Source organism: Leptonychotes weddellii, chromosome 15, assembly GCF_054177405.1.
Source record: "Leptonychotes weddellii isolate Sample4059 chromosome 15, ASM5417740v2, whole genome shotgun sequence".
NCBI lineage: Eukaryota > Metazoa > Chordata > Mammalia > Carnivora > Phocidae > Leptonychotes > Leptonychotes weddellii.
Window position 1 is genome coordinate 19997476 of NC_138383.1, and position 22878 is coordinate 20020353.

General features: G+C 55.9%; 2 protein-coding genes and 2 non-coding genes across 9 annotated transcripts in view; all 4 read left to right on the top strand.

The window, feature by feature from the left end:
* Positions 1-35: 35 nt before the first annotated feature.
* On the top strand, positions 36-10610 carry ARL5C (ARF like GTPase 5C). 4 transcript variants are annotated; one of them, XR_004078865.2, is made up of 7 exons: positions 4991-5456; positions 6045-6271; positions 6420-6534; positions 6777-7503; positions 7625-7708; positions 8255-8364; positions 9567-9592. XR_004078865.2 is itself a non-coding variant. In XM_006743310.3 (6 exons), exons 1-6 carry the CDS (start codon positions 4725-4727, stop codon positions 9613-9615), a joined length of 540 nt encoding a protein of 179 aa, XP_006743373.2. In that variant the 5' UTR covers positions 36-4724; the 3' UTR covers positions 9616-10610. The 4 variants fall into 4 exon arrangements, 1 of the variants encoding a protein (XP_006743373.2); XM_006743310.3 differs by lacking the exons at positions 6045-6271; positions 6420-6534 and adding an exon at positions 36-4770 and having other exon boundaries at positions 5396-5456; positions 6777-6924; positions 8213-8364; positions 9567-10610; XR_014140497.1 differs by lacking the exon at positions 6420-6534.
* Positions 10611-11235: 625 nt separating this feature from the next.
* Positions 11236-11307, top strand: TRNAC-GCA (transfer RNA cysteine (anticodon GCA)). The gene has a single exon. It is a non-coding gene; the product is annotated as a tRNA-Cys (tRNA).
* Positions 11308-12054: 747 nt separating this feature from the next.
* Positions 12055-12126, top strand: TRNAC-GCA (transfer RNA cysteine (anticodon GCA)). Its single transcript has one exon. It is a non-coding gene; the product is annotated as a tRNA-Cys (tRNA).
* A 1915-nt stretch (positions 12127-14041) lies between these two features.
* PLXDC1 (plexin domain containing 1) overlaps positions 14042-22878 on the top strand; it is a 47228-nt gene continuing 38391 nt past the window's right edge. For 2 of the 3 annotated variants that reach the window (XM_081805083.1, XM_081805084.1), the window contains exons 1-2: positions 14043-14189; positions 21722-21900. In XM_081805083.1, the coding sequence (XP_081661209.1) occupies positions 14114-14189; positions 21722-21900 (255 nt within the window). In that variant the 5' untranslated portion in view covers positions 14043-14113. Of the gene's footprint in view, positions 14190-21721; positions 21901-22878 lie in introns of all 3 variants that reach the window. The other variant, XM_081805085.1, reaches the window with a different exon arrangement.

Sequence of the window (22878 nt, forward strand, 5' to 3'; positions counted from 1 at the left end):
CAGATGGGAGCTGCCGCCACGCAGGGGAGTGTGAAGGGGCGGGCACGGGGACAAGCCGTGCCCCGAGCCCTGGATTGACCAGGACAGACGGGGCTTTGTTTGGCGGCTCTCTGAGGCCTCACGGTCCTGTGTGGCCAGTTTCAGCTGCTGCTTCCCATTCAGTCCCAAGCCTTACCCGTTTCCCCACAAGCAGAGCCAGAAAAGAATGGGAAGCTGAGGTGGAGAAGTGGGGTGTCGCAGGCATGATTCCGTGGGTGAGATCCAGCTTTTCTGCTCCTGGGGCCTTGGCTGCTGCCCAGCACCTCCTGAGGGTGACCGAGTTCCCTCTGGCTCCCTCCTCCACTGATGGCCCTGCTAACCATCTTTGGGAGATGGAAGAGGTCTACTGGGCGGGGGCAGAGAATGGGGGCTCCACCAGCCCCAGCCGAGAACATCGAGAGAGAGTTGGCAGGGGACTATGTCAGTTCCGTCATCCCCAGCTGGCAGGATGTGGACCCCAGACTGTTGTCGTGCCTGGCACTTGTATCCTGCCTCACGTGGCGCTCACAAACCATGTCGCCACTCTCCTGGTTCTTGTTTCTGGGGTGGTGGACCTGGAGGACTAGAGCTCCTGGGTCCCTTACCTGAAGGTTTCTGCCCAAAGTGTGTGTGTGTGTGGGGGGGGTGTAGGGCAGCAGACATCTAGACCTTCCAGGTGAGGGGTTAGCAGACCCCAGGAAAGGAACTGGGCAGGTCTGCAGGTCAGGTGGCTGGCCCAAGGTCCCAGGGAGTTGACGGCAAAGACTGCTGGGGTTGGAGTCCAGTCTCTGCCTCCCAGCCTAGCGCTCTGACCCCACTGCCTTTCAATGGAATCAATCCTTTATTCCTGTGTTTACTCATTGGACATTTACTGAGCACCTACCATGTACCAGGCACAAGTCTAAAAGGGAGCCACAGACAATTCAGGACAGCACGGTGAGCTCTGCTGGGAGAAGCACTGGGTTCTCCAGGAACCTGGTAGAAGGGTAATTCCCTTAGCCTGGGGAGGTCAGGAGAGGCTTCTCAGAGGAGGTGAGGCTTGAGTGAAGTCTAGAAGGCTGGTTAGGAGTTAACCTGGGTGGGCAGGGGGGGAAGTGTTCAAGACAGGGGAAGCAGGTAACATGCATGGCATGTTCCTGGTACTTCACCAGCAAAGTGTGCTCTCAAGGGGGTGGTCAGAGAAGGGCCGGCAGGAGCAGATCACGGTGGACCTTGAGTCATGTGAAGGAGTTTGGGCTTTGTCCTGAAGCTGCTGTGCAGAAATTGAAGGATTGTAAGCAGCAATGACAAAGTTGCCTTGGTTGCGGTTTGGAGCATAGATTGGTGGGCCTAGCTTGGACACAGCTGCAATACTCTGGGTAAGAAACAAGGGTGAATGGAACACTATCAAAAACTAATGATGTAATGTATGGTGATTAACATAACATAATTTAAAAAAAAGAAGAAACAAGGGTGGGCTGCACTGGGCCATAGCAGGGGGATGGGAAAGGAGGCAATGACTGCCAGAAACATCTAGCAGTTAGAATCCAGAGCTCGTGGAGAGCAATTGGAGGTGGCCAGTGAGAGACAGGGAGGCGTCTGGGGGCGACTATGGGTGATGGTCTTCCCAGACATAGAGGAAGCAGGTGGAAAAACCAGGTCAGGATCAGAAACAATGTCTAGCTTTGGACAACGTGGGTTTATGGTGCCTGTGGAAGGACACCCAAGAGGAGAAGAACAGAAGACAGCTGGGTGCTTAGTCTGGAGAATCAGGGAACTGCAGAGAGCTCCATCTGGGGGTGGAGCCCCATCTTTTGAATCAAGGGCAGGGATTACTAACTTCAGTTTACAGATAAAGCTCCGTGAGGCTAAGCAACGTCCATAGTTACACAGCTACGGAGCAAGGACTTGAACTCAGATCTTTGGAGTTCAAGTTCTGTGTGGTGCCTGTGAACTCCAAGTCTCGTGCCCATTCCCCTGCTCCGGCTTCTGCAAGGGGAGGAGGGCTGGGGAGGAAGAAGCAGGTGTCTGAATACGTTTGTCTCCTCTTCATGTGCCTTCTGCCTGGAAATTGCATTTGCCCGGAACTTGCAGGTGGGGGCATTTCTAGGTGGTTTAGAGGTGTTGAGAGATGAAGAAAGAGAGATTCTTATCTTTTGGTAACCACAGCCCTCAACTGATGTACATTCAGCACGTTGGTGGTTGTCAGCATGTGAGGATTTCAACAACGGTAAAGTCAGCTGGGATTAGGTCTCCAGAGGCTGGTGCTACCACCACCTCAGGGAGTTGAGAACTGAGGCGCCGGGGACCCCTCCTATCGGGAACCCCTCGTCTCCTTCCCTGACCAGTAGCTTCTGTCCAGCTTCTGAGCTGAGGTCAGAGAGGCCTTAGTCCTGGGTGTGGCTGAAGGTTTCCACCTTCCAAAAAATCAAGGAAGCTGAGCTCCCTCCACGGCCCGGGAGCAATGGGTGTTCCAGCTGGTACCCTAAAGAAAAATCTTGTCTTAGCGCCAATAATCACATCCTCAGAAAAGTGTGCCTTCTTACCTACTGTCTCTCAGGGCTTTGTTTTGGTTTTATTTTTTGATGTGTATATTTCTCTCTCCCACTAGACGGTAAAGGCTCCAAAAGACCCAGACCGGGTCTGTTTTGTCTACTTGGCCTGTTTCCTAACTCCTGACTCATATTTGTCAAATAAAGGAATGAATGCCCCCTAAGACCCAGGCTCTAGGCCTGGCAGCCGAGGCAGCTCTCGTCTGTTTACTGACTGTGCTCCAGCTAGCAGAATATCACTTTCAATTCTGCAACTGGTGGTGGTAGTTGGGGGAGGGGGCAGGATGCACTAAGGGGTTCCTTCTCCCCCGAAAGATGGTAAAAGTGCTTAAAATATTACTGCTTCCCCCAGCCCCCTCTGCACCCCCACCCTAACGCACCCAGCTCTCCTTCTTTCCTGGGGCTGAAATGGGCTCCGGTAGTCAATTCTCCTTCGCTCTAACTCCAGGCACCAAGGCGGGTGGGATAATTCCTTATTTAGCCAACTGTTTTCCCTCTGCTCTCCATACACTTCCCAGCCTTCTTCATTCCTCTTCAACTTGTGCTCACACTTCTTTAATGCTCGAAACACCAGGCTCTAGCATAACTCATTGTACTTCACTCCAATAGCAACATGGTCCTACTGTGTGCCAGGCACTGGACCAGGCTGGGAGTGCGGGGAGAACACAAGTGAACAAGACCCGAACCCCACACTCCAGGCCTCACAGCTGATTGGTGGAAACAGGCCAGTGTCCAATCTCAGAGTAGAGAGAAGCCCCATTTGTCTGGAGAACCAGGCCAGGGCTTGAGAAGTAGGTGGCTTTTATGGCAGGCAGCTAAAGGCTTTCAGGAATCCACCTTTCTGAGAAGGTGAAAGACATTCAGGTGGAGGAAACACAGAAGCAAAAGCATGGTTGGAAGGAGCTGGGCATGTGTGGGCAAGGACCAGTGGATGCAGAAGGTGGGAGATCACCTGCAAAGGCAGGTGGGGGCTGTTCACGGAGGCTCTTGAATGTCAGGTGAGGTGGCTGATCTGAACCAGTGGGCAATAGGGAATCATTGAAGGTTTATGAGCTGTGGAGTGACGGACTCTGAGCTGTGCTTTATGAAGGTCAATAGGGCTGTGCTGAATTAGGGGGAGGCAGAGGCAGGGAGACGAGTAAAGTTTGTTCCCTTGGTGGAGGGGAGCACTAATGGGCTATAGGAGGGCCGTGGCAGTCGGGGGCAGAAGGAGTTGATTCTCCTGTGTGATAACTGGCTTCTCCTAACCGCCCCCTCAGCCTGAGGTTGGTTTGCCTTCCCACTTCTCTTTTTGTTTTCTGGTTTTCCCCAGTTTATGCAAAGAAGGAAATTCACAACAAAGAGTCCCCTCCTCCCTCTCCCTCCTCCAGCCTGGCTCTCTCTTGGCCCAGGTTCTCTTCTGCTGGCTCTTGGCATCTGGTACCCCTCTGTAGGGTCTCTGGCTGCGAGATCTCTCTTTTTGCTCCGTCCTTATCTTAAGATGCCCATCCCCCCAGATCTGGGAGCTGTGCCTGAGCAGTTTGCCAATGAATCATAGAAGCAGTACGGATTTATTCCTAGAAGTTACCTATCACCAAGGGACCTCCAAAAGGAAGGGAGACCCTGCCCTTCCCTAAGGGAACTCACTTTGAGTCGGCCTGCAAGAGCCACACTAGTGAAAACAGTAGGGATCTGCTGAGGGTTGGAATATTCTCCCAGCTCAGAGAGGATCAGTGAGCTGCCTGCTCCACACAGCTGGCTGGTGCAGAAGGTAGGGTTTTGCTTCAGTGTAGTGTCCCAGGCATGCCACTTGGAGAAGGGAGAGCGGGGACCCGGTAGTGGGTCACTGTGCCTGGCCTCCTTGATACAGTGGGGGAGCAGTTCACCCAGAGAACCTCTGGAGTTTTCTCAGGGCAAAGGCAAAGGGGAGGATGTGGAGTCTGGACCCCACTTTCCTTGCACCTCCAGGGCTCTAGACAAGTAGCCTGTTCGCTGTCGTCGTGATACTCATAGCACCTGCGAGGGGCCCCCCATCCCAGGGGATTCCCAGGTCGCGCAGGTGACTCCTCGGGCTTCCGTGACCTCATAGGCAAAACTCGCTCGGCCCTCCCCGGGGGGCGGGGTTCTAAGCACCCTGGCTCGACCCGGGCCCCCGAAGGTCGCTGAGTCTTGCCCCTCTCCGGCCTGGGACGCGCCATGGGACAACTGATCGCCAAGTTGATGGGCATCTTCGGGAACCAGGGTAAAGGGCGCACAGCGCATTCAAGCGACCGCTTTGATCCGGTCCCACCTGGGGCTCCCGGATCTGGGGTCGGGGCGGATGCGCTGGGGGACCTCGGGCTCCGAAGGTCCTGCGTGGGCACTCCTTGCAGGCTCCGCGGCCTCCCCTGCCCCCTCCCACAGCCCCTCCCCGCCCCTCCCCGCCCGCTCCTCGCGGGTGGCGCGCTTTCGGTGCACCCCGGGGCGCAGGGCCCGGCGAGCCTCCGTCCTCCTGGCTAAAAGCGGCCGCGGGTTTCCTGCGATCGTGGCCTCTTCTCCAGACCCCTTCTCTTGGCAAGCCCAGGGCGACCCGGACCTTTCCGGCAACCACTTTTCTGGAAATGTGGAGCGAGGGAGGCGGGGCTCAGCAGTCATTTCCACTGTCCGGGAGTGGTGCGGCTGTCCGGGGTCTGGGGGTGGGGGGAGGAACCCTGCCCTGTTGGGTTTTTGTCGGGGAGGCGTGCAGGGGAGCAGAAGTGGTACAGTGGGCAGAGGTCTCCCAGCTCGCTGGAAACACTCGTCTCCTTCCTGGGAAGCCCGATGCAGCATTCAGTCCCTTGGTTATTGAGTTTGGCCCTGACCCTGCCTTCCCCCCTGGATGCCTCCAGAGCACAAGGTTATCATCGTGGGACTGGACAACGCCGGAAAGACCACCATTCTCTACCAGTTGTAAGTGACTCTCTGATGGAAAGAGGTGGGGGTTGGTTCTTCCCATCAGACTGACTGACCTTTGGACCAATCGCCGGAGCCCTTCCCTGGGTTCCCGGGTTTTCCAGTAGCCAGGAGGAATGATGGTCGGGGGAAGCTCTGTGATCTTCCTGGCATAGTGACCCTTCAGTTCTGTGGCCCCCTCGCTTGGCATTCGAATCCTGCCCGATATGGGCGACCCCAACGGTCCCCGCCATCCCCCTCCCACCCCCGCCCCTACCAGACCCTGTTGGAGGCCTGAGGCTGGCAGAAACGGACTTCCTGCCTCCCTGCTCTTCGCTCCCCCTAGTGGCGGGTTCCACATTTCTAACTCCTGCGCCCGAACTTTGCCTCTTAACTTTCTCCCCCTCTTCACACCCAAAGGGGAGGGCTAGTTTTGAGTCTGGCTGAGCTCTGTAGCTCCCGACGTCCACTCTCTGGATGGCATCTCTCCCCCTTTGGAACCTGCAGAGTATTTACGTAGGAAAATTTTCCCCTGAAAAAGAAATATATGTAAATGTTTATTTTATTTATTTATTTATAAAAAGATTTTATTTATTTATTTGACAGAGAGAGACATAGCGAGAGCAGGAACACAAGCAGGGGGAGTGGGAGAGGAAGAAGCAGGCTTCCCGCAGAGCAGGGAGCCCGATGTGGGACTCCAACCCAGGACCGTGGGACCATGACCTGAGCCGAAGGCAGATGCTTAACCAACTGAGCCACCCAGGCGCCCTAAATGTTTATTTTAAACCAGAAGAAAAGAGTACATCGAACATTACAAGCACATACAGTGAAAAGTAAGTTTCTCAATCACCCCTGATGCCCAGATCTTCCAGAGGCACCCCCTACATATAAAAAATGTGTGTTCTCTCTGTTAAACAAAGCACCTCTCTGATGGTCTTCACTTGTATCTGTCTCGTTTTCCCAATTCCTTGCTGCTTAAAGTGTGGTCTACACATCAGCAGCATTGCCATCATCTGGAAGCTTTTTGGAAATGCAGAACACTGGGCCCCAGCCTAGACTCACTGGACTAGAATCTGCATTTTAACAAGACTCCCAGGTGATTCAATTGCATATTAAAGTCTGGGGACACGACTCTAATATGACTCCTGTTTTTGCGGTCCCCGCCAGGGCAGGACTCGGTCCCACTCCTGCCTGCATTCCCCTGTGCCCAGAGGCTTGGCCAACCTGGGCCGAATTTTTCTGAGTTAGATTCAGCCTGACTCGGGAGCCGAGGGGTGGGGGGCCCAGAGCTGGGAGCAGAATGGGCTGAACTCTTGGTGCCCTCTCCTCCCTCCCCAGCCTGATGAATGAGGTGGTCCACACATCTCCCACCATCGGTAGCAACGTGGAGGAGCTCGTTCTGCGAAAGACACACTTCCTCGTGTGGGACATAGGGGGACTGGAGGCTCTGCGCTCTACCTGGAATGCATATTGCTCCAACCCCGAGGTGAGCACAGTGTTGGGGCTGGAGGGGCCCTGAAGGCTGCTGTGTGACATGAGCCAGTCACTTAACCTCTCTGAGCCTTGGTTCCCTGACTTTGTGAGGTGGAGACTGTAATAACGACTGCCCTGAATTGTTGTGAAAATCCCATAATAAACAACAGCTAACGCATACATTTCAAATCCTTAATGCAGCACAGTGTTTTTAAAAAATGTTTGAATACCTCTTGGCAGCTTCGTCTGTTGGCTGGCAGCTTTCTGTGTGATGCACTGCATGGGGTAGGCCCTCGGTCTCCGGGGGCCTTTCTCACTCTTGCAAGATTTGGTGGTTTGCTTCCCAGAGTGAGACCGAAGGCGAATTCCAGCACTGCTACTCACCAGCCCTGTGTCCTGGGGCAAGATCTGTCGCCTCGCTGAACCCATCTCGCTTGTAAATGGCGCTAAGCCTAGTCCAGTCGCCCAGGGCTGTGGTGGGACCTGAACACCGTCACGAACGACCGGGGCGTCGCCTCTGGCACACAGTCAGAGTCGTGCTGTGTTCCCCCACCGTCTGGATGGAAAAGGGAATGAAAATGGGACTAGGACGGTGAGAGCTTGAGACCAGACCCGTGCTCTGTGGGGCTTACACGGGGCGGTGCCGAGGCCGGGTGGGGGGGCACAGTGGGCGGGAGAAAGCCCACCACTCACAGCTGCTCTCTGCTGGCCAGCTCATCATCCTTGTGATTGACAGCACCGACCGGGACCGATTGCCCACCACTTGGGAGGAGCTGTATAAGATGCTGGCCCATGAGGTAAGGCCCCTGAGGTTGGGAGAGGGCCCGGTGTACTAGCTGTGGGACCTTAGCCTGCTCACTTAGCCTCTCTGAGCTTCGTTTCTGAGTCCCTGGTGTCTAAGAGCCGCTACCCTAGCAGTTTGGATGGGGCTAGTTTATCCCAGATGAAGGGCCAGAATGCCCTCCGCACAACTGATCGCAGAAGACAGAGCTGCTGGTCCAGGTCGTGACCCCACTTCTCACTCACCATGGGACCTCCAGACAAGTCACTTCACTTCTCTCAGTTTCCCCAAGTACAAAATGGGGGAGGATCACCAAATTCCTGCCTCATGGCACTGTCATAAGGAGCATATGAGCTGGTGGGCAGGCATTCCCCGAGCCGTGGGTGTCCGCGGATGTGGTGGCCCCCCGCCGGTCCCACCTGGGACAGCAGGGGAGCTAGGGAGGACTCGGGGGTGGGGGAAGGGGGAAGGGAGGCTAGGCCCTGGCTGGCTGAATGGGGCTAGGCTCCTCTGTGCACAGGCTCTTCGAGATGCTTATGTCCTGATCTTTGCCAACAAGCAGGTTATGAACAACTCCATGACCACTGTGGAGATCTCTCAGTTCCTCACTCTGAGCGCCATCAAAGACCACCCGTGGCACATCCAGGGCTGCTGTGCCCTCACCGGGGAAGGGTTAGTGGCTGCCCCACCCAACCCCACCACTTGGTTGGGCCAGACCAACGAACAGCTGACCATCAGAACCTTCTCCTGTTTCTCTGCTGTCAGAATCTGGCTCACACTTAGCTCCTGGGCCCAGTCTGTCAAGCACCCACCCACAGCTGAGTTGTTGTGGGTAAGCGGTGAGCGAGATAGAGTGCCTGCTCTCAGGAGGTGTATTCTAGTGGGGAGAGAGGTGACCCTCCATCTAAGCACAAACCTTTCAGGTACTGAGAAGTGCCATGAAGAGAGTGAAATTGAATTAACAGTGATAGATGGGGCAGGGTTGGGTCTGATTCAGCTCTGGTGGTCAGGGACAACCTCTACTAGGAGGTGACCTTTGGGCTGAGACCTGAAGGGGGAGGAGACAGCCATGGGAAGACATGGGGGCCAAGCCTTCCAGGCAGAAGTCACTGAGGCTTTCTGACCTCGAGTTTTCTCATCTGTAAAGAGGAGGGCGATTATACTGACTCTCTCTTAGAGTTTCTGTAGAGAGTAAACGGTATCATTCATTCAACATTTATCGAACACCAGCTCTGTGCCAGGCATTTTTCCAGGTGCCAGAGAAACAGCAGTGAACAAAACACAAAAACCCCTGCCCTCATGGGGCTTACTTTATGGTGGGAGGGAGCCGACAATAAACAATAAAATTAAGAAAAATCTATAGTAAGTTAAAAAGTGGCAAGCGCTCGAAAAAGATCAAGTAGGAAAGGGAGATTGAAAGGATGTGGGCAAATGTTGCAATTTTTGCTGAGGTACCGCTGAGAAAGTAGCTAAGTCATGGTCACATAGAAAGGGCCTTGCATGCATCAGGCTTGGAAAATTCTCTTTCCTCTTCTCTCTCTCGAGTGGGATCGCAGCAGGCTGGGGACTCGGGTGCCTGGAGACTGCAGGCAGGTCAGCCCAAGGAACCACACAGTTCTGGTAGTGTTCCTGCCATTCCCTCCCCCAACCCACATCCATGTCCTCTGCTAGACTGTAAGCCCCAGAGGGCATGTCTGTGTTTTCACCAGTCACCCCAGCCCCTAGCCCAGTACGTTTATATTTGTCGACTGAGAGATGGGATGTAACTTTGGTTGTTACATCCAATCCATCAGCTCTGGGTAGGGGCTGGGGGCTTGGAGGCCATCATCCTCATGGGATATAATGATCTTTGCCCTCTTCCATCCTCCCCGCAGGCTGCCCACGGGGCTCCAGTGGATGCAATCTCAGGCCACTGCCAACTGATGCCCCGACCTGAGGCCAACCAAGGACTCTGGGGGGTTTTGCTTGGACTACATGGGTGGAAAGCCCAAGTGACGATTACTTTTCTACGATTCTCTGATGGGAGCTGGGTCAGCTCTGGACGGTGAGATCGCCACAGTCCACCCAACCCAACCCCGCCACCAAGGGGCTAGACTGCCCACCCTGACCTGCTGCAGACAGGACAGCAGAAGAGCTGCCCTTCACTCCAGGGAAGCAGGTGTCCTTGGAGGCACAGGCGAGCTGTTGGACATGTCGAGGGATTGGGAAGTGGAGCCCCGTCCCCTTAGCCCACAACCTCTTTGAGGAAAAAAAATGGGGGATGGAGTAAGAGACCCCCTGGAATTGCTCTTTATTTCCTAGAACCCCACCCCCTATCCATCGATTCCCGCCCCAGCTTTCTGGCCCCTTAGCCATCTTTGAGCAAAGGAGATTCCAGAAAGGTGAAGGGGCAGGCTCAGGGGAAGGAGGACAGAGCCAAAAACTGGTGGGAAGGGCGCCTGGGTGGCTCAGTTGGTTGGGCGACTGCCTTAGGCTCAGGTCATGATCCTGGAGTCCCAGGATCGAGTCCCGCATCGGGGGGAGTCTGCTTCTCCCTCTGACCCTCCCCCCTCTCATGTGTTCTCTCTCTCAAATAAATAAATAAATAAATAAAATCTTAAAAAAAACAAACAAAAAACTGGTGGGAAGGGAGAGGAAGAAGGACGGGACATCCCGGAGGAGGACATGCCTTGCACTTTGGGGAGTTCCACTCCTCCCATGCCTCTCATTTCCCTCTGGGATGCTGGCTCTGACCACAGCTGAGTGTTAAGCCATCCCATCCTATGCCCTCCAGTCCTTCCAGTGTGAATCCCACTCCTCCCACATGTCTCCAGTTCCTACAGCGTGCCTATCTCGACTGTCTTTTGTCATGATTTTGTCATTGTTTTAGAATTTTTATAAAAGTATAATAAATGCCATTGAAAACTGCTCACCTCTTATTTCTGCCTGCTCCTGCTACCTGTGTTTCCAACTGGCTTTTGGTTTTTGTACAGGGTTATCAGGTCCGGGGAAATGCTCCTTGGAAATGAAGGGGGTACTGCCTCAAGAGTCCATCTGGCTAGGGGACTGGCTGGTTCTTTGGTCCTGGGCTCTACCATCCTTTGCCAGATAACTGACTCCTGACTTGCCAGGACTGGGAGCTTTTGGCTCTACCTGGGTCTAGGGGTGGGAGTGGTTTGATGCTGACTCATGGAAGAGCGGGGAGGGGCCTTTGGGGATTTCTATGGACGCAGAGCGGAAGACAAGGATGGAAACCCAGGCTGTCCACCTGTATGCTGAGACCTGCTGTTACCCCATAAGACCTGAGATGGTCCTGGAGTCCATGGGTTTCTCTCCTTCCCAAGTCAGGCCGTGGACATCTTGGGGACGCCTGGACACAGTTATAGAAGGCCTAGGATTCCTTGTGATGATGGAAAAAGAGCTCAGGATTCTAGCTATCCCCACCCAGCCCACAACCTGTTCTTTTCATGAGGTCATTTCGACACAGCCCTCGGATAAAAACATAATTTAATATTCCCCTTAGACTACAGAAATCCATTCTAATAAAGGGGTAAGCGACGTGGCGGGGGTATAGCTCAGTGGTAGAGCATTTGACTGCAGATCAAGAGGTCCCCGGTTCAAATCCGGGTGCCCCCTCTCCAGACAAGACTTTTCGTGTTTTCTTTGTCCTGCGGTCCACCTCTCAAGAGTGCCCTAGCAGTGGAGAGGGGTTGCGATCCACCTCTCAGAGTGCCCTGGCAGGGAAGAGGGGTTGCAGTCTCGGGGGCTACCACCCCCTTTTGCAGGCAGGCGACTTTGGAGTCTTGACCCCGCAGATCCACGCGCTCAGCCCGCGCGGGCGTTTACGGGTGGGATGCAGTGCGAGGGCGAGAAGTTGCTGGTTAACCCTGGGGGGACAGCGCAGACTGCGCACTCCCGAAGCGCGCGGGCGGAGGCGGGCGCACCCCCAGGTGGGCCTGGCCAGCGACCCGACCGCTCTTCCGCGGAGGGAGGCCGACTATCTAAGGGCCGGGCTTGGGCTGGGGAAGGAAGGCCCAGAGAAGCCTGCCTGGGCGTGCAGGACGGAGAGAGGGGCGCCAAGAGGCAATAAAGGGGCTCCGACAGGGCAGGAGAGGGGGACCTCGGCGCAGGGAATGTCCCCGAAACCAGGGATCTCGAAGGATCTCGAGGGATTTTTCCAAACTCCATTTTGCTTACACCATTCAGTAGAAATCTTTAGCTCAGAGCTTCGGGAAACAAGTTCCGCGTCCAGGCGAGTAATCTTTTGAGATTATATTATTTTCAACTTTTGTGAACATTGGACCCCGCTTCTTTTCACAACCTCGTCACAGCGCCTGCGCACTCATAGCACTAAGAGGTTACTGCGCCCAAACGTCAGCAGAGGGGGGTATAGCTCAGTGGTAGAGCATTTGACTGCAGATCAAGAGGTCCCCGGTTCAAATCCGGGTGCCCCCTTGCTAGTCGTTTTCACTTGGCCGCAAAGGTCCTGGTCTCCCTATGTCATTTTTTCCCCCTTCCCCATTTTACGTTGACATTGCCTTCGCCAGCTCCCTTCTGGGCATACGACAATTGGTGCAAGAAAGACGCGAGAGAGTGCAAGAAGCGGGAAATCTCAAGCAATGGCTCTTAAAATGTGGTCCCCGGACTAGCACCACCACCTGGGAACGTGTTAGAAATGCAGATTCTCGGCTTCTTCCCAGAACTATTGAATTAGGAACCTGAGGGTGGCGCCCAGAAATTTGTATTTTTAATAAGCCCTCCAGGTGATTCTGATGTACGCGCAAGTTCTAGAGGCTTACATTTTAAAAAATTTACACGTCACTTGCTTCGAATTATTTCCAAGCTTCTGTTTTCAGTCCGAGCCCTTAAAGAGACCTTGTAAGACAGACCGCGGCTCGCCACTTGGCCGCTAGAGGGCAGCAAGAAGCCGCAGCTGGAGGCGGCGGCCTGTTCCTATTTGAGAGTCGGCAAACTCGGGATTTGAATTAGACAACAAGAAGAACTTACAGACAGGCCTTGCCTTGTCCCATTGTAAAGGCTTAGGGTTTAGGGCTGGAGGAGGTCGTTTCTGGGACCCTGGATCCAGAGGAAGGAGGAACTGGGATTCTGAGAGGTTAGGGAGTCTTTAGTTTTTGTTTCCCTTCTCAGTTCCTGTCTTTGGCCTCAGTGTCAGGGAACCCCCCTCTTCCAGCCCACACTCCTGTCCCCGCGCGTATCCCTCTTCCTGCGGAATGCCCTGAAGGGCTCTCCGCGACCATCCCCTACCTGTCCGTGACTGTCCAGTCCCTAGGCCCCAGCCCCGTGAGAAACCAGGTGCCCCTCACCCCTCATTCTCCCACCCTCCAATGCTCCAGCTCCTTGCCAACGCACGAAGTAGGTCAGGGGAGGGAACAGGCACCTTCGTGTCCTGACCTGATTCCCCGCCGTCTATTAAATCTCCTAAATTGCGGGTATTTTTGTTCTGTCCTGAAAGAAAAGAAAAGGAAAAAAAAAAGGTGATCTATCCCCAGAGTCCTTCATAAGGTGGTGGCAGGTGGGGTGAGACGTCTTCTTGCTCTGGGGGCTGGCTTTGAGGATTGATTGGGACCCTGAACAGGCCCGGGGTCCCCAGAGAGAAGGGTGGCCTCAGTTACCGTCTGGGGGTGAGGGGAAGTCCGGGTTAAAGTATGGGTAAGCCGGGCCCCTCCACCCCCGTGTCCGCCTGGCTGGTGGGCAAGACGGTGCTGGGAACTGGGGGTGACGGGAAAAAGGGAGAGGAGCCTTGGGGAGGGGAGTGGAATTCGGGCCTCTGTTGGCGAGAGAAGCTGGGGGGTCTGTGCTGCAAGGGGAGATTCCTGGGGTGGGGATGGGCATCAGAAACCCACAGAACTCTGAGGAACAGCCCAGAAAGTCGGGAAGCCTGGTAGAGCTGGGGAAGGGGTGCGTATTGCAGGAGTCCACCGCCCGAGGGACGGGACGCCTGTCCCTTCCTGGGGTGTGCACCCCCCCACACACACACCCCGGTCTTGTCTCCGCGGCTTTCCCAGGGGGGTGGAGGAGGGGAAGGGAGGCAGGAGCTAAGGTGCGGGCTGGGGGGCCGCTTCTCCCAGCCCAGGGTCCCCCGCCCTGTCCCCTACTCCGCCCCCCGCCCTCCCCCGCCCCCCCCAACCCCGCCGTGGGAGCGCTCGGGGAGGGCTGGGAGGACCCGGCAAGATTCGGGGAGCGCTCGGGAGGCGCCGCGCCCCCCCCGCCCCGCCCCCTCCCCGTCCGCGCTCCGGGAGGCCGCCGCTCGGCTCGCTCGCCGCCCGCCCGCGCCTCTCCCGCCGCCCCGCCGGGCCCCGCGCTCCGCCGCCTCCTCGCCGCCCTTCCCTCGGCGCGCCCGCCCCGGGCACCGCGCCGCCCGGGCCCGGCCCCCCCCTCGCCGGGGCCCGCAGCGGGCCGGGGGCGGGTCCTGGCACCCACCATGCGGGCAGAGCTCTGGCTCCTGGTGCTGGTGCTCAGGGAGGCTGCCCGGGCGCTGAGCCCCCCGCCCGGAGCAGGTAGGACCGGCCGGAGTTGGTCGGGGTGGGTCGGGGGGCGGGAGGGGGCTGGCCGGCGGGCGTGGGCGCGGGTAAGTACCCACGGGCAGGTGATGCCGGGCTGGTGCGGGGACTGTCCGCGGAGGGCCAGGAGCTCTGTGGGCTGTGGCAGGTGGACAGGGACCCACTTTCTTAAACACGTAGGGTGTGTGAGTGAGGGTGCAGGCATCAGACCCTGATGCCCCCCACCTCTCCTTCCCTCCTGGAAGGACACTGGAGGGAACCCAGTAGAGGGGGCTACATAAGGCCCCAAAGAGGAGAGTGGGGGAGTCATAGGGACCTGGTCACGCCGAGGGAGGCTGAATTCTGATGAGAGGGGGAGTCTGGGGTGCCTCCTGCCCCAGCTTTGCCACCTCCTTCTGTTCCTGCCCCCCACGCCCCACCCCAGCCCCAAGCTGACCCAGGTTGGGTCTGAGTCGGATTTCAGCTTTGGGGGCTGGGTGGGAGCAGCCAGGGGGATGGTGGAGACCCAGCATCTCTCCCAGAGGAAGCTCTGTAGCAGCCTGTCCTACTGTCTTCCTCTCCCTATTTGGAGCCTGGAGAACAGTCCTGGGCTCAGGAAGAAGCCACCCCCTGCCCCCCCATTCCCCAGTCTCCAGGATGCTCCTGGTCTCCCACCTTGCTGTCCCGGTGGCCTTTGGCCATCAGCTGCTCTGGCTGTGGATGGTGGGGGGCTCCTATTTGCACACTCCTCTCCCCTACACCAGGTCTCCACAATCATCTGTTCCCCCTGGAAGTCCTTTCTGAGGTCCTTCTTGAGTCTCTTGTATTATAAAAGAACCATTGTTCAGCATGCAATTTCACATTCCCTTCCTTTCTCCTCAGGCACCCAGAACTTCTCTGGGGTTGGGGAGGTGGGTAATTTTCAGTCTAGCCTCTTGACAGAGAGAATTGGGAAGATAGAACTTTATGCCTCCGGGACATAGGTGTCCCTTAAATGGGATGGAGCGGGGGCACGGGCTTGTCCAGGGAGATGCTGTAGTTAGGCTGCTATGTCTCTGGAGTGTGCTAGCATCAGGCACAGCATCTGAGACAGAGTTCTTGACTCTAATGGTCCTCAGTCCTCCTGTGTAGATGAGACGGGCCTGGATCCCTGTGGAGAAGGAGGGTGGGGAAGGGTGCTGATGGTGGAAATGCGGGCAGAGAGCCCTGGAAGTTGGTGTGGCAAGAGCCTGGTGGTACAGAAGCACCAGTTTTCAGGGAGATCACACAGAGAAGGCAAGGGGACTTGGCTTCTTGTCCCAGCATCTCACTTGCTGTGTGACCTTGAGCAAGTTACTTTCCTTCTCTGGGCCTATTTCTCCACTTCTAAAGTGAGGCTGTGAGCAAAATCTTTGACTCTTGGTGGTGGGATTATGAGAGATTTTTTTCTTCTTTTTTAGGATTGTCTTTCCTTTTCAGATCTGTTATGATATATGTGGGTAACTGGTAATTGAAAAAATATATATATATAAAGGAAGAGGTTGGGCAGGTCAGATTTTGAGGTCCTCTGCAGTCCCAAACTTGGTGAGATCTTCTGAATTCAGAATGCGATTGGGCGATGAGGAAGGGCTCTGGACCCCTGACTGAGTTGGGAGAACCATGGAAAGGGTTGGGGAAGGGGAATTGGGAGATAACGAGCCTGTGCTGGGGGATGGTGGCCAGCCTGGGGCCTGGCTGAGGACTGCCTCCTCAGAGTCCAGTTGGGGTAGTAGACACGTGGGGAGGCCAGAAAGAGAGGGGCAGGCAGAGACTTGAATCAAATTTCTAAGTAGAGGACACCTTGTCTCCTCGGCTTTGCCAGAGACTCAGCCTGGAAAAATGGACTTTCTCTGCGGCAGGAGAGGTGGGTCGGACTTCAGGAAGCGCTAGGAAGCCAGGGTGGACAGCTGCTGACTCCCAGTCCAGCGGTTCTTTTCACCAGGCCCGGCGGGATTGGAGGAAGGGCCTGTGTGGAGGTGGGGGCCGGGTGTCTTTTGGGAAGAAGAGATGTGGGGGGTAGGGCATTCTGGGGGATGCTGCTAAGCCTGGCTGGGATCAGTGGTGGAGCCCTCAGATCTGATGAAAGGGCAGTGGGGAACTGGACTTGAAGGGGTGCCATCTAGCCCCAAGACTCCAAGCTCTCTGGGCTGGGGGGCCCTCAGGAGGGAGCTGAGATCTCCCCTCCCTCTCGATGGGTTGTTTTGTTTGGTGGAGCCTTGCAACTTCATCCGTCATGAGAACGGGAGCAGGACAAAGATGAATGGCCCAAAGATATAGTTGGGAGGTGAGGAAAGACCACGAGAGGCTGATAGACAGACGGATGGACAGACAGGAAGATGGCCTTAGGATGCATGGGGTGCGGCAGGGCCAGCAGGGTCTGGCCCAAGGGGAATGGGAGCTGCCTAAAACAGAGAAAGAAGAGGCAGCTGGAGGGCGTGTCTTTGGTCTGGGAGTCAGGAGATCAGGCCCAACACCTATCCCAGGCGACCCTGGCACCTTCCTCCTTTCTCTGCACCTGGGTTTCCTCTTCTTTAAAATGGGGTTTGGACCAGATTGCATCTAGGGCTCCTATAGTCATGATTCTGCCCACCAGACACTTCCAGACAAACCAAGACTAAAATCCGAACTTCTTCCAGGGGCCGTCAGACAGCCTCCAGCCATCCCCGCACCTGCTCTCACTCTCCCCAGCCCCATCCCTCAACACATCCAGGCTGTGGGATGCTGGTCTTCAAGTCCTGGCATCTCTTCATCCAGGTCTCAGTCAGCTCAAGGGCCACCTCCTCAGAGAGGCCCACCCTGATGGCTCTGCCCAGGTGAACAATAAAACCCAACCTTTCGTCTGCCTGATAGCACTCATCACCATGTCACATTCTTATTTGCCACATTCATTCATTCATTCATTCATGTGTCTTTTCCAACTAGAATCTTCTTGGGCACAGGGGTTGTGTCCACCTGTTCACTGTCGCCCCAGCACCCAGCGCAGTGCCTGGCACACAGTAGGGCCTCAATGAATGTATATTGAATGAGTGAGTGAATCAGGAGGTGGTCACGGACCCCGGACCCTCCCTTCGAGAGAAACTCACAGAGAGCCAAGCTCTTCTCTCCTCTCCTCTTCTCCTCTAACTACTTGGTGGTCCCTTCTTGCCAATTCCCTGTGCCTCCCTCCCTCTCCCCAGGGGAGGGTCCTCAGTGGGAACCTCAGTGGGTTTCCCAGAAAGAGGATGCAACTGGGGGCTTTGTAATGAGGATGCAAGATTTCAGCTCAGGGTCTGGAGACTCTCTCAAGCCCCTAGGAAAGTCGGTCCTCCCGTTAAACCTGGGGAAGGCAGGGGGACTTTGCTGGGTGCTTTGCGTATATGATTTTGTTAAAGACTCAAAACAACCTACCAAGTGTTATCCCCATTTTACAGATAAGGAAACTGAGGCTTAGAGAGATTATGTAATTTGTCCAGTGTCACAGTCAGTAAGTAGTAGATTCAGGGTTCATCCTCGAGAGCCTGTATGATTCCAAACCTGCGCTCTTTTATTGCTGTGGCACGGCCGTGAGCTTTCTAGGCTGTGCCCTGGGGGAAGGGTGTTCTCTGCCTGTGGATCTCAAGTACTCAGAGCTTCTGAAGACTCCCCCTTCCTTTCCTCCTTCCCTTCCCTCCCCTCCTCTCTTCCCTTCCCCTCCCTCCCTCCCTCCCCCCTTCCTTCCTTCCTTCCTTCCTCCATCTGTGCTTACTGAGCATTTGCTCAGAGTCAGGTGCCTGGAGCCTACAGATGCACAGGCAGCAACTACATGTGGGGATCAGGGCTGGGACGGTGCAGGTAGCATTTGGAGTGACGGGGGACAGATGTCGGGGGACGTTTTGGGAAGAGGTGCCATCTCATGGGACTTGAAGGATGAGCAAAAACTCATCAGAGGGGTTCATTTATGGAGCAGAGTGGTCCTGGCTGGGAAAGCCGTTTGTGTGAGGCCCTGTGGCCAGAGAGAGCCGGGCTGGGTCCTGGAGAGGGCTTTAGGGAGACAGGAAGCTGGAGGAGAGAGCAGGGATCTGGTCACCGGTCATGAAGGGCCTTCGGCTGGAGGGCTGTGGCGAGCTTGAAGCCTGGGAGGGACGGAATCAAGTTTTCCTGGGTGTGCGGGAGACTAGCTCGAGGGCATTAAGGGTGGAGGCTACAGGAGCTCCTGGATTGTGTGGTGGCTGTGGGGCCCGAAGGGCAAGCTTGGGTGGCGGGTGGGATGAGGGCGGCTCGACCAGGCCCTGGGGCTGGGCATGACGCGGCCTCCTGCGGTCAGCCCGGGGCTTCTTGCGCCAGAGCAGGGCAGTGGCCCATGGAGGGGATCTGGGGCAGTACTGCTGGGCTGTCCCCCTGCGTGCCAGGGGACACGGGCTCCCAGGACAGGACTCCCAGGTGGCCCCCAGTGAGCCCAGCCCATATGCTGGTCCTTCCCTGGGCTGTCCCTGCACCTTAGGAAATCCCCTCTTGTTGCCCTTGCGGTGGCCTGAGCACACCCTGAAGTCTGGGGAGCCTGGAAGTCAGCCCACCCGTGTGCACATATCCTGCCACGGACTAGTTGCGTGACCTTGGGAGATTCCTTGACACCTTCACGCCTCAGTTTCCCAATTTGTACAACAGATCAAACCTAGCACCCATCCCATGGGGTTACTGTGGGGAGTAAATGAGTTAATGGGTTTCAAGCATTTGGAAGAGGGCTAGCCCTAAGCATTCTCGAAAAGTTAGCCGTCATTTCTTGTTCCCCCTATTACTGCTGTGACGGCCCACTAGACGGTGGGCGACTTGGGGCCGTGGGTGAGTGAACGGGTGGATACATGCCCGGGGTGTGCTCTGGGCACTTCTGGCCGGTGCCCACAGGCAGCTACACTCACATACGGAGGCGTGAGATGGGGGCTGAGCCGGTGAAGCTCTCCGGTGCAGGACAGAAGGTAGAGCGGAGTGTGGCCGAGGGTTGGACCAGCTGGCGGCAATGTGTGAGCATGCAGGGAGGAGGGCGGGACCTTGAGTCAACACATGCGAGTCACCAGCTGTGTTGGCTCCTTCCGCAGGCTGAGGGGGTGATGTCCTGTCCTAGCCCACTGGGAGGGGGCGGGGTGGCAGGGAGACAGATGTGGGGGTGGGGTTGAGAGGGTCAGACTGGGGCTAGGTCAGGGTAGGGCAGATTCCTGGGCCGCTTCCTTCTCCATCCCCTTCGCTGCCTGCCTCCATGGACTCTTTGCCTCTGACCTGGGCCCCGAGCTCTCTGATTACAAAGCCTTCTCATTTGAATTTTGTACTTGATGCTCATGGCAGCCTGTGCTGTAGGTATGACTGTCATCCCCGCGTTAGTGATGAGGAAATGGAGGCTCAGAGAGGTCAACGGACGGGTCCAAGGTCACACAGCCTGTGGGTACAGGTGTCCCTTCCCTGACCTCACAGCTGGTTGGGCCCCCCTTTCCAGCCCTCTTCTCAGGCCTTGGACCCCCACTTTGCAAGTACCCTCCTGTCTCAGTTGCAGGATTGTGATGTCTGCAGATCTCCAGCGTCCCCTTCCAGACCGGTTCAGCTCCTCCATTAGCTCTGCACACGTTCCTTTCCTGTTCTGGCTCTAGCCCAGGCCCGAGGGCTGCTTGCAGGATGACCTGGGGAGCTGGGCAAAGCAGCCCAGCACAAACAGTTCTATCTCCAGAGGCAGCTGTGGGCCCCACCCGAGAGCGGCAAGACAGCCCTGGCTTGGGGTCAGAGCCATGGGCAAACTGCCTTCCCTGTTCTGGGTGCAGGCCCATCTCAGCCACTGGGCAACTTGGGGAAGGGGCCTGGGGACCGCCCCTCTCCCCACCTTCTCCTGAGCATCTGGTTGCGATTAGGGGCAGAGAAGTGAGAGGGGGGCCGGCAAGGGTTCAGCAAGCACCAACAGCCAAGAATGACTTAATTGGATAAAATGTCTAATGACAAACCAGGGCCCCACAGCAGAGTCCTGGCCCCAGCCTCAGGCCTGGTGCTGGCCAAGCCTTGTCTCAACCTCTGTCCTTGCTGGCTCCCAAGAGTTACCTCCAGTATCGTGTCCTCAATTGAACAGTGATTGAGCACCTACTGTTTGCTAGACACTGAGGATACACATTTGCAGAAGATGGGGATTGTCCTGGGGGAACTTGTCTACCAGGGAGACAGGCACGTAGTTACACCATCGGGTGCTCTAGGAAAGAGGGTTATATCCAGGAGCTCTGGGGAGGGGTGGGGCAGGCAGAGGTGGAGAAGGGTGTCCGATGCTGGGTGGGCCTGGAATTGATGAATATCACAGGAAATACCAGATCCACCTCTCCGGTGATCTGTGTGCCATACACACATTCATAGTAGGGGTGATAATTGCAGTAACAATATAAGACACATCTTTGGGGGCACAAATCTTTCCAAAAAGGAAAAGCATGGTTTCTGTGACATTTAGAATACATTTAATGACCTAGAGGAGACAGAAGAGAACACAGAATCTAGGAATGGCTGCTAAATGGCCGGTGTGCGGTGTCTTTCCAATCCTGTGTCCCCGGCAGACATTGTTAATTGATCATGACAATCTTTCCTGCTGCACACAGATGGAGCTTCCGAGTTTGTCTCAATTAGAGTGCTCCTGGCTGTCACTAATCGATTGGAGATGACTTTTGAAATGAAACCTATTTGCCATCCTTGATGGTGGCGAAGCTCCATGTTTTAGGGAGAAAGGGACTTGCCCAAGGGGTTTGCAAGTAGTCATAGGACTAAACAGTGGTCCCCATCACGGAGACATCTTCGATCGTCACCGTCTGGGAGGAGATGCCACTGGCATCTAGTGGGCAGAGGCCGGGATGCTGCTGGACTTGCTACAACGCTCAGGACAGCCCCCATAGCAAAGAATTCTCCAGTCCAGAGTGTTGATAGTGCTAATGTTGAGAAGCCCTGAACTAAAAGAACTCTACTCTAGCTTCTAGTCCCCAGAGTCACCTGGAAGGTGAGATTTTGTGCCATTTCTGACGGAGAAATAAGGAACGGGTTTGGAGTGTTCCAGAGCAATGGTTCTCACTCTTGTCTATAGAGTTCCCTTCAGGGCTTCTCAAAAGCTCCCCTGGGGATCATTTAAGACTCCTAATGCCCAAGCCACACCACAGAACAATTATATCAGAATCTCGGGGGTGGGACCCAGACATGAAGAATTTTTAAAGCTCCGCCAATGATTCCAGCGTGCAGCAGAGGTTGAGAATAATTACCCCTTTGGAGGTTTGGAACTTGTCTCCATCCCTAACCCAAGGTGTGACATTCTTTAACCACTGTGAGCCCCTGATTCCTGTCTGCAAAAGGGAGAGCATCGTATCTACTGCGGAGGGCCGGGGTGAGGGACTAAAGGTGTCCTGTGTGCGGAGTGTGTGGCGTGGGGCTGGCACGGGGCTCTCATGCACGTGGGGTGTCCCCACAGTCAGGGATGGCGTGGGGTTGGGGCTTTTGCACAGTACGTGGGCTGGGCCCCTCCTTGGACCTTCACTCTGACTGCTGGGACTCAGCTTTCTGTCTCCTTCTCCCAGGTCAGGATGCAGGCCGAGGCTCTGCATGGGCTGCCAAGGGGACCTCACAGGGCTGGAGTCGGAGAGCCCGAGAGAGCCCTGGGCAGGTGTCGGAGTCGGACAAGACCCAGCTGAGCCAAGACCCGGGCGGGGGCATGCTGGCCATTGACAGACTGCCGGATAACAGGACCATGGTGGTGGTGAGTGCTGGAGGAATGGCGAAGGGGAAGGAAGTGGTGCTGGGAGGCTCCCCAGGTGCCCTATGTGTACTTGTCAGATGCACAAATCACATATCCTTTGGGATTGGCCTTGGATGTCAGCATGGTGAGAGGGATCCCAGGGGAGGGGATGAAAGCAGGGCCCAGACCGGGACATGAAATCTTCACATCTCAGAGCTTCATAGATTGCCCCCCTCCTTGTGCACCCAGAGAGGTGAAGTGACTCGCCCAAGGATGCACAGCATGTGCACAGGGTTCTTGACACTGGACTCTTCCACTGCCTGAGGCCTCCCCTAAAAGCTGAATGAAGGTGGCATTATTAGTCACATCCAGCTGCCAGCCGAGGCCCCTCTCTCTTCCCATTTCTGCACCATTTACAGACGGCGTAGCCCCAAAGGGTTAAAGGCTGCAGAGGCTCAGGCTGCTTAGCCTGGGGGCAGGGCACAGAGAAGGCAATTAGGGTGAAGCTCAGGGGTGAGACCTCCTCTGCCTGGGGGCAGTTGCGGGGGGGGGGGTTGGTGGTGGTGGTGAAGGGAGGCCTGGAGGGTCGAGGCCCAGAGGACGCGCTGTCCTTGCAATGTCTGGCCCTGCCCCGCAGCCGGCTTTCTTTCCAGGAGGCTGGCAGGGACTGCGTGTCTGTGGGTGAATCCATCACCATGTGTGCGTCTGTTTGCACGGGTGCCTGAGGGGTTTTGTGTATTACGTACGCTTGCCCGTGTGTCTGCCACCGAGGGCTGTCTGTGCGTGTGTGTGATGAATGTGTGTGACCGTACGAGTGTGAGCGCGCCCCTGGCCGTGTGTATAGGCGCCTATAGCTGAGATTGAATTCCGAGGACGCAGAAAAACTATGAAACAAGAGGAAGCAACAACAGGATGTGCTTCTTGGCGTACATTTCTTTATTTTATGTTCAAGAACGATCTTTTTACAACAAAGAAGTGCATGCAGGTAGTCAAAAAGGT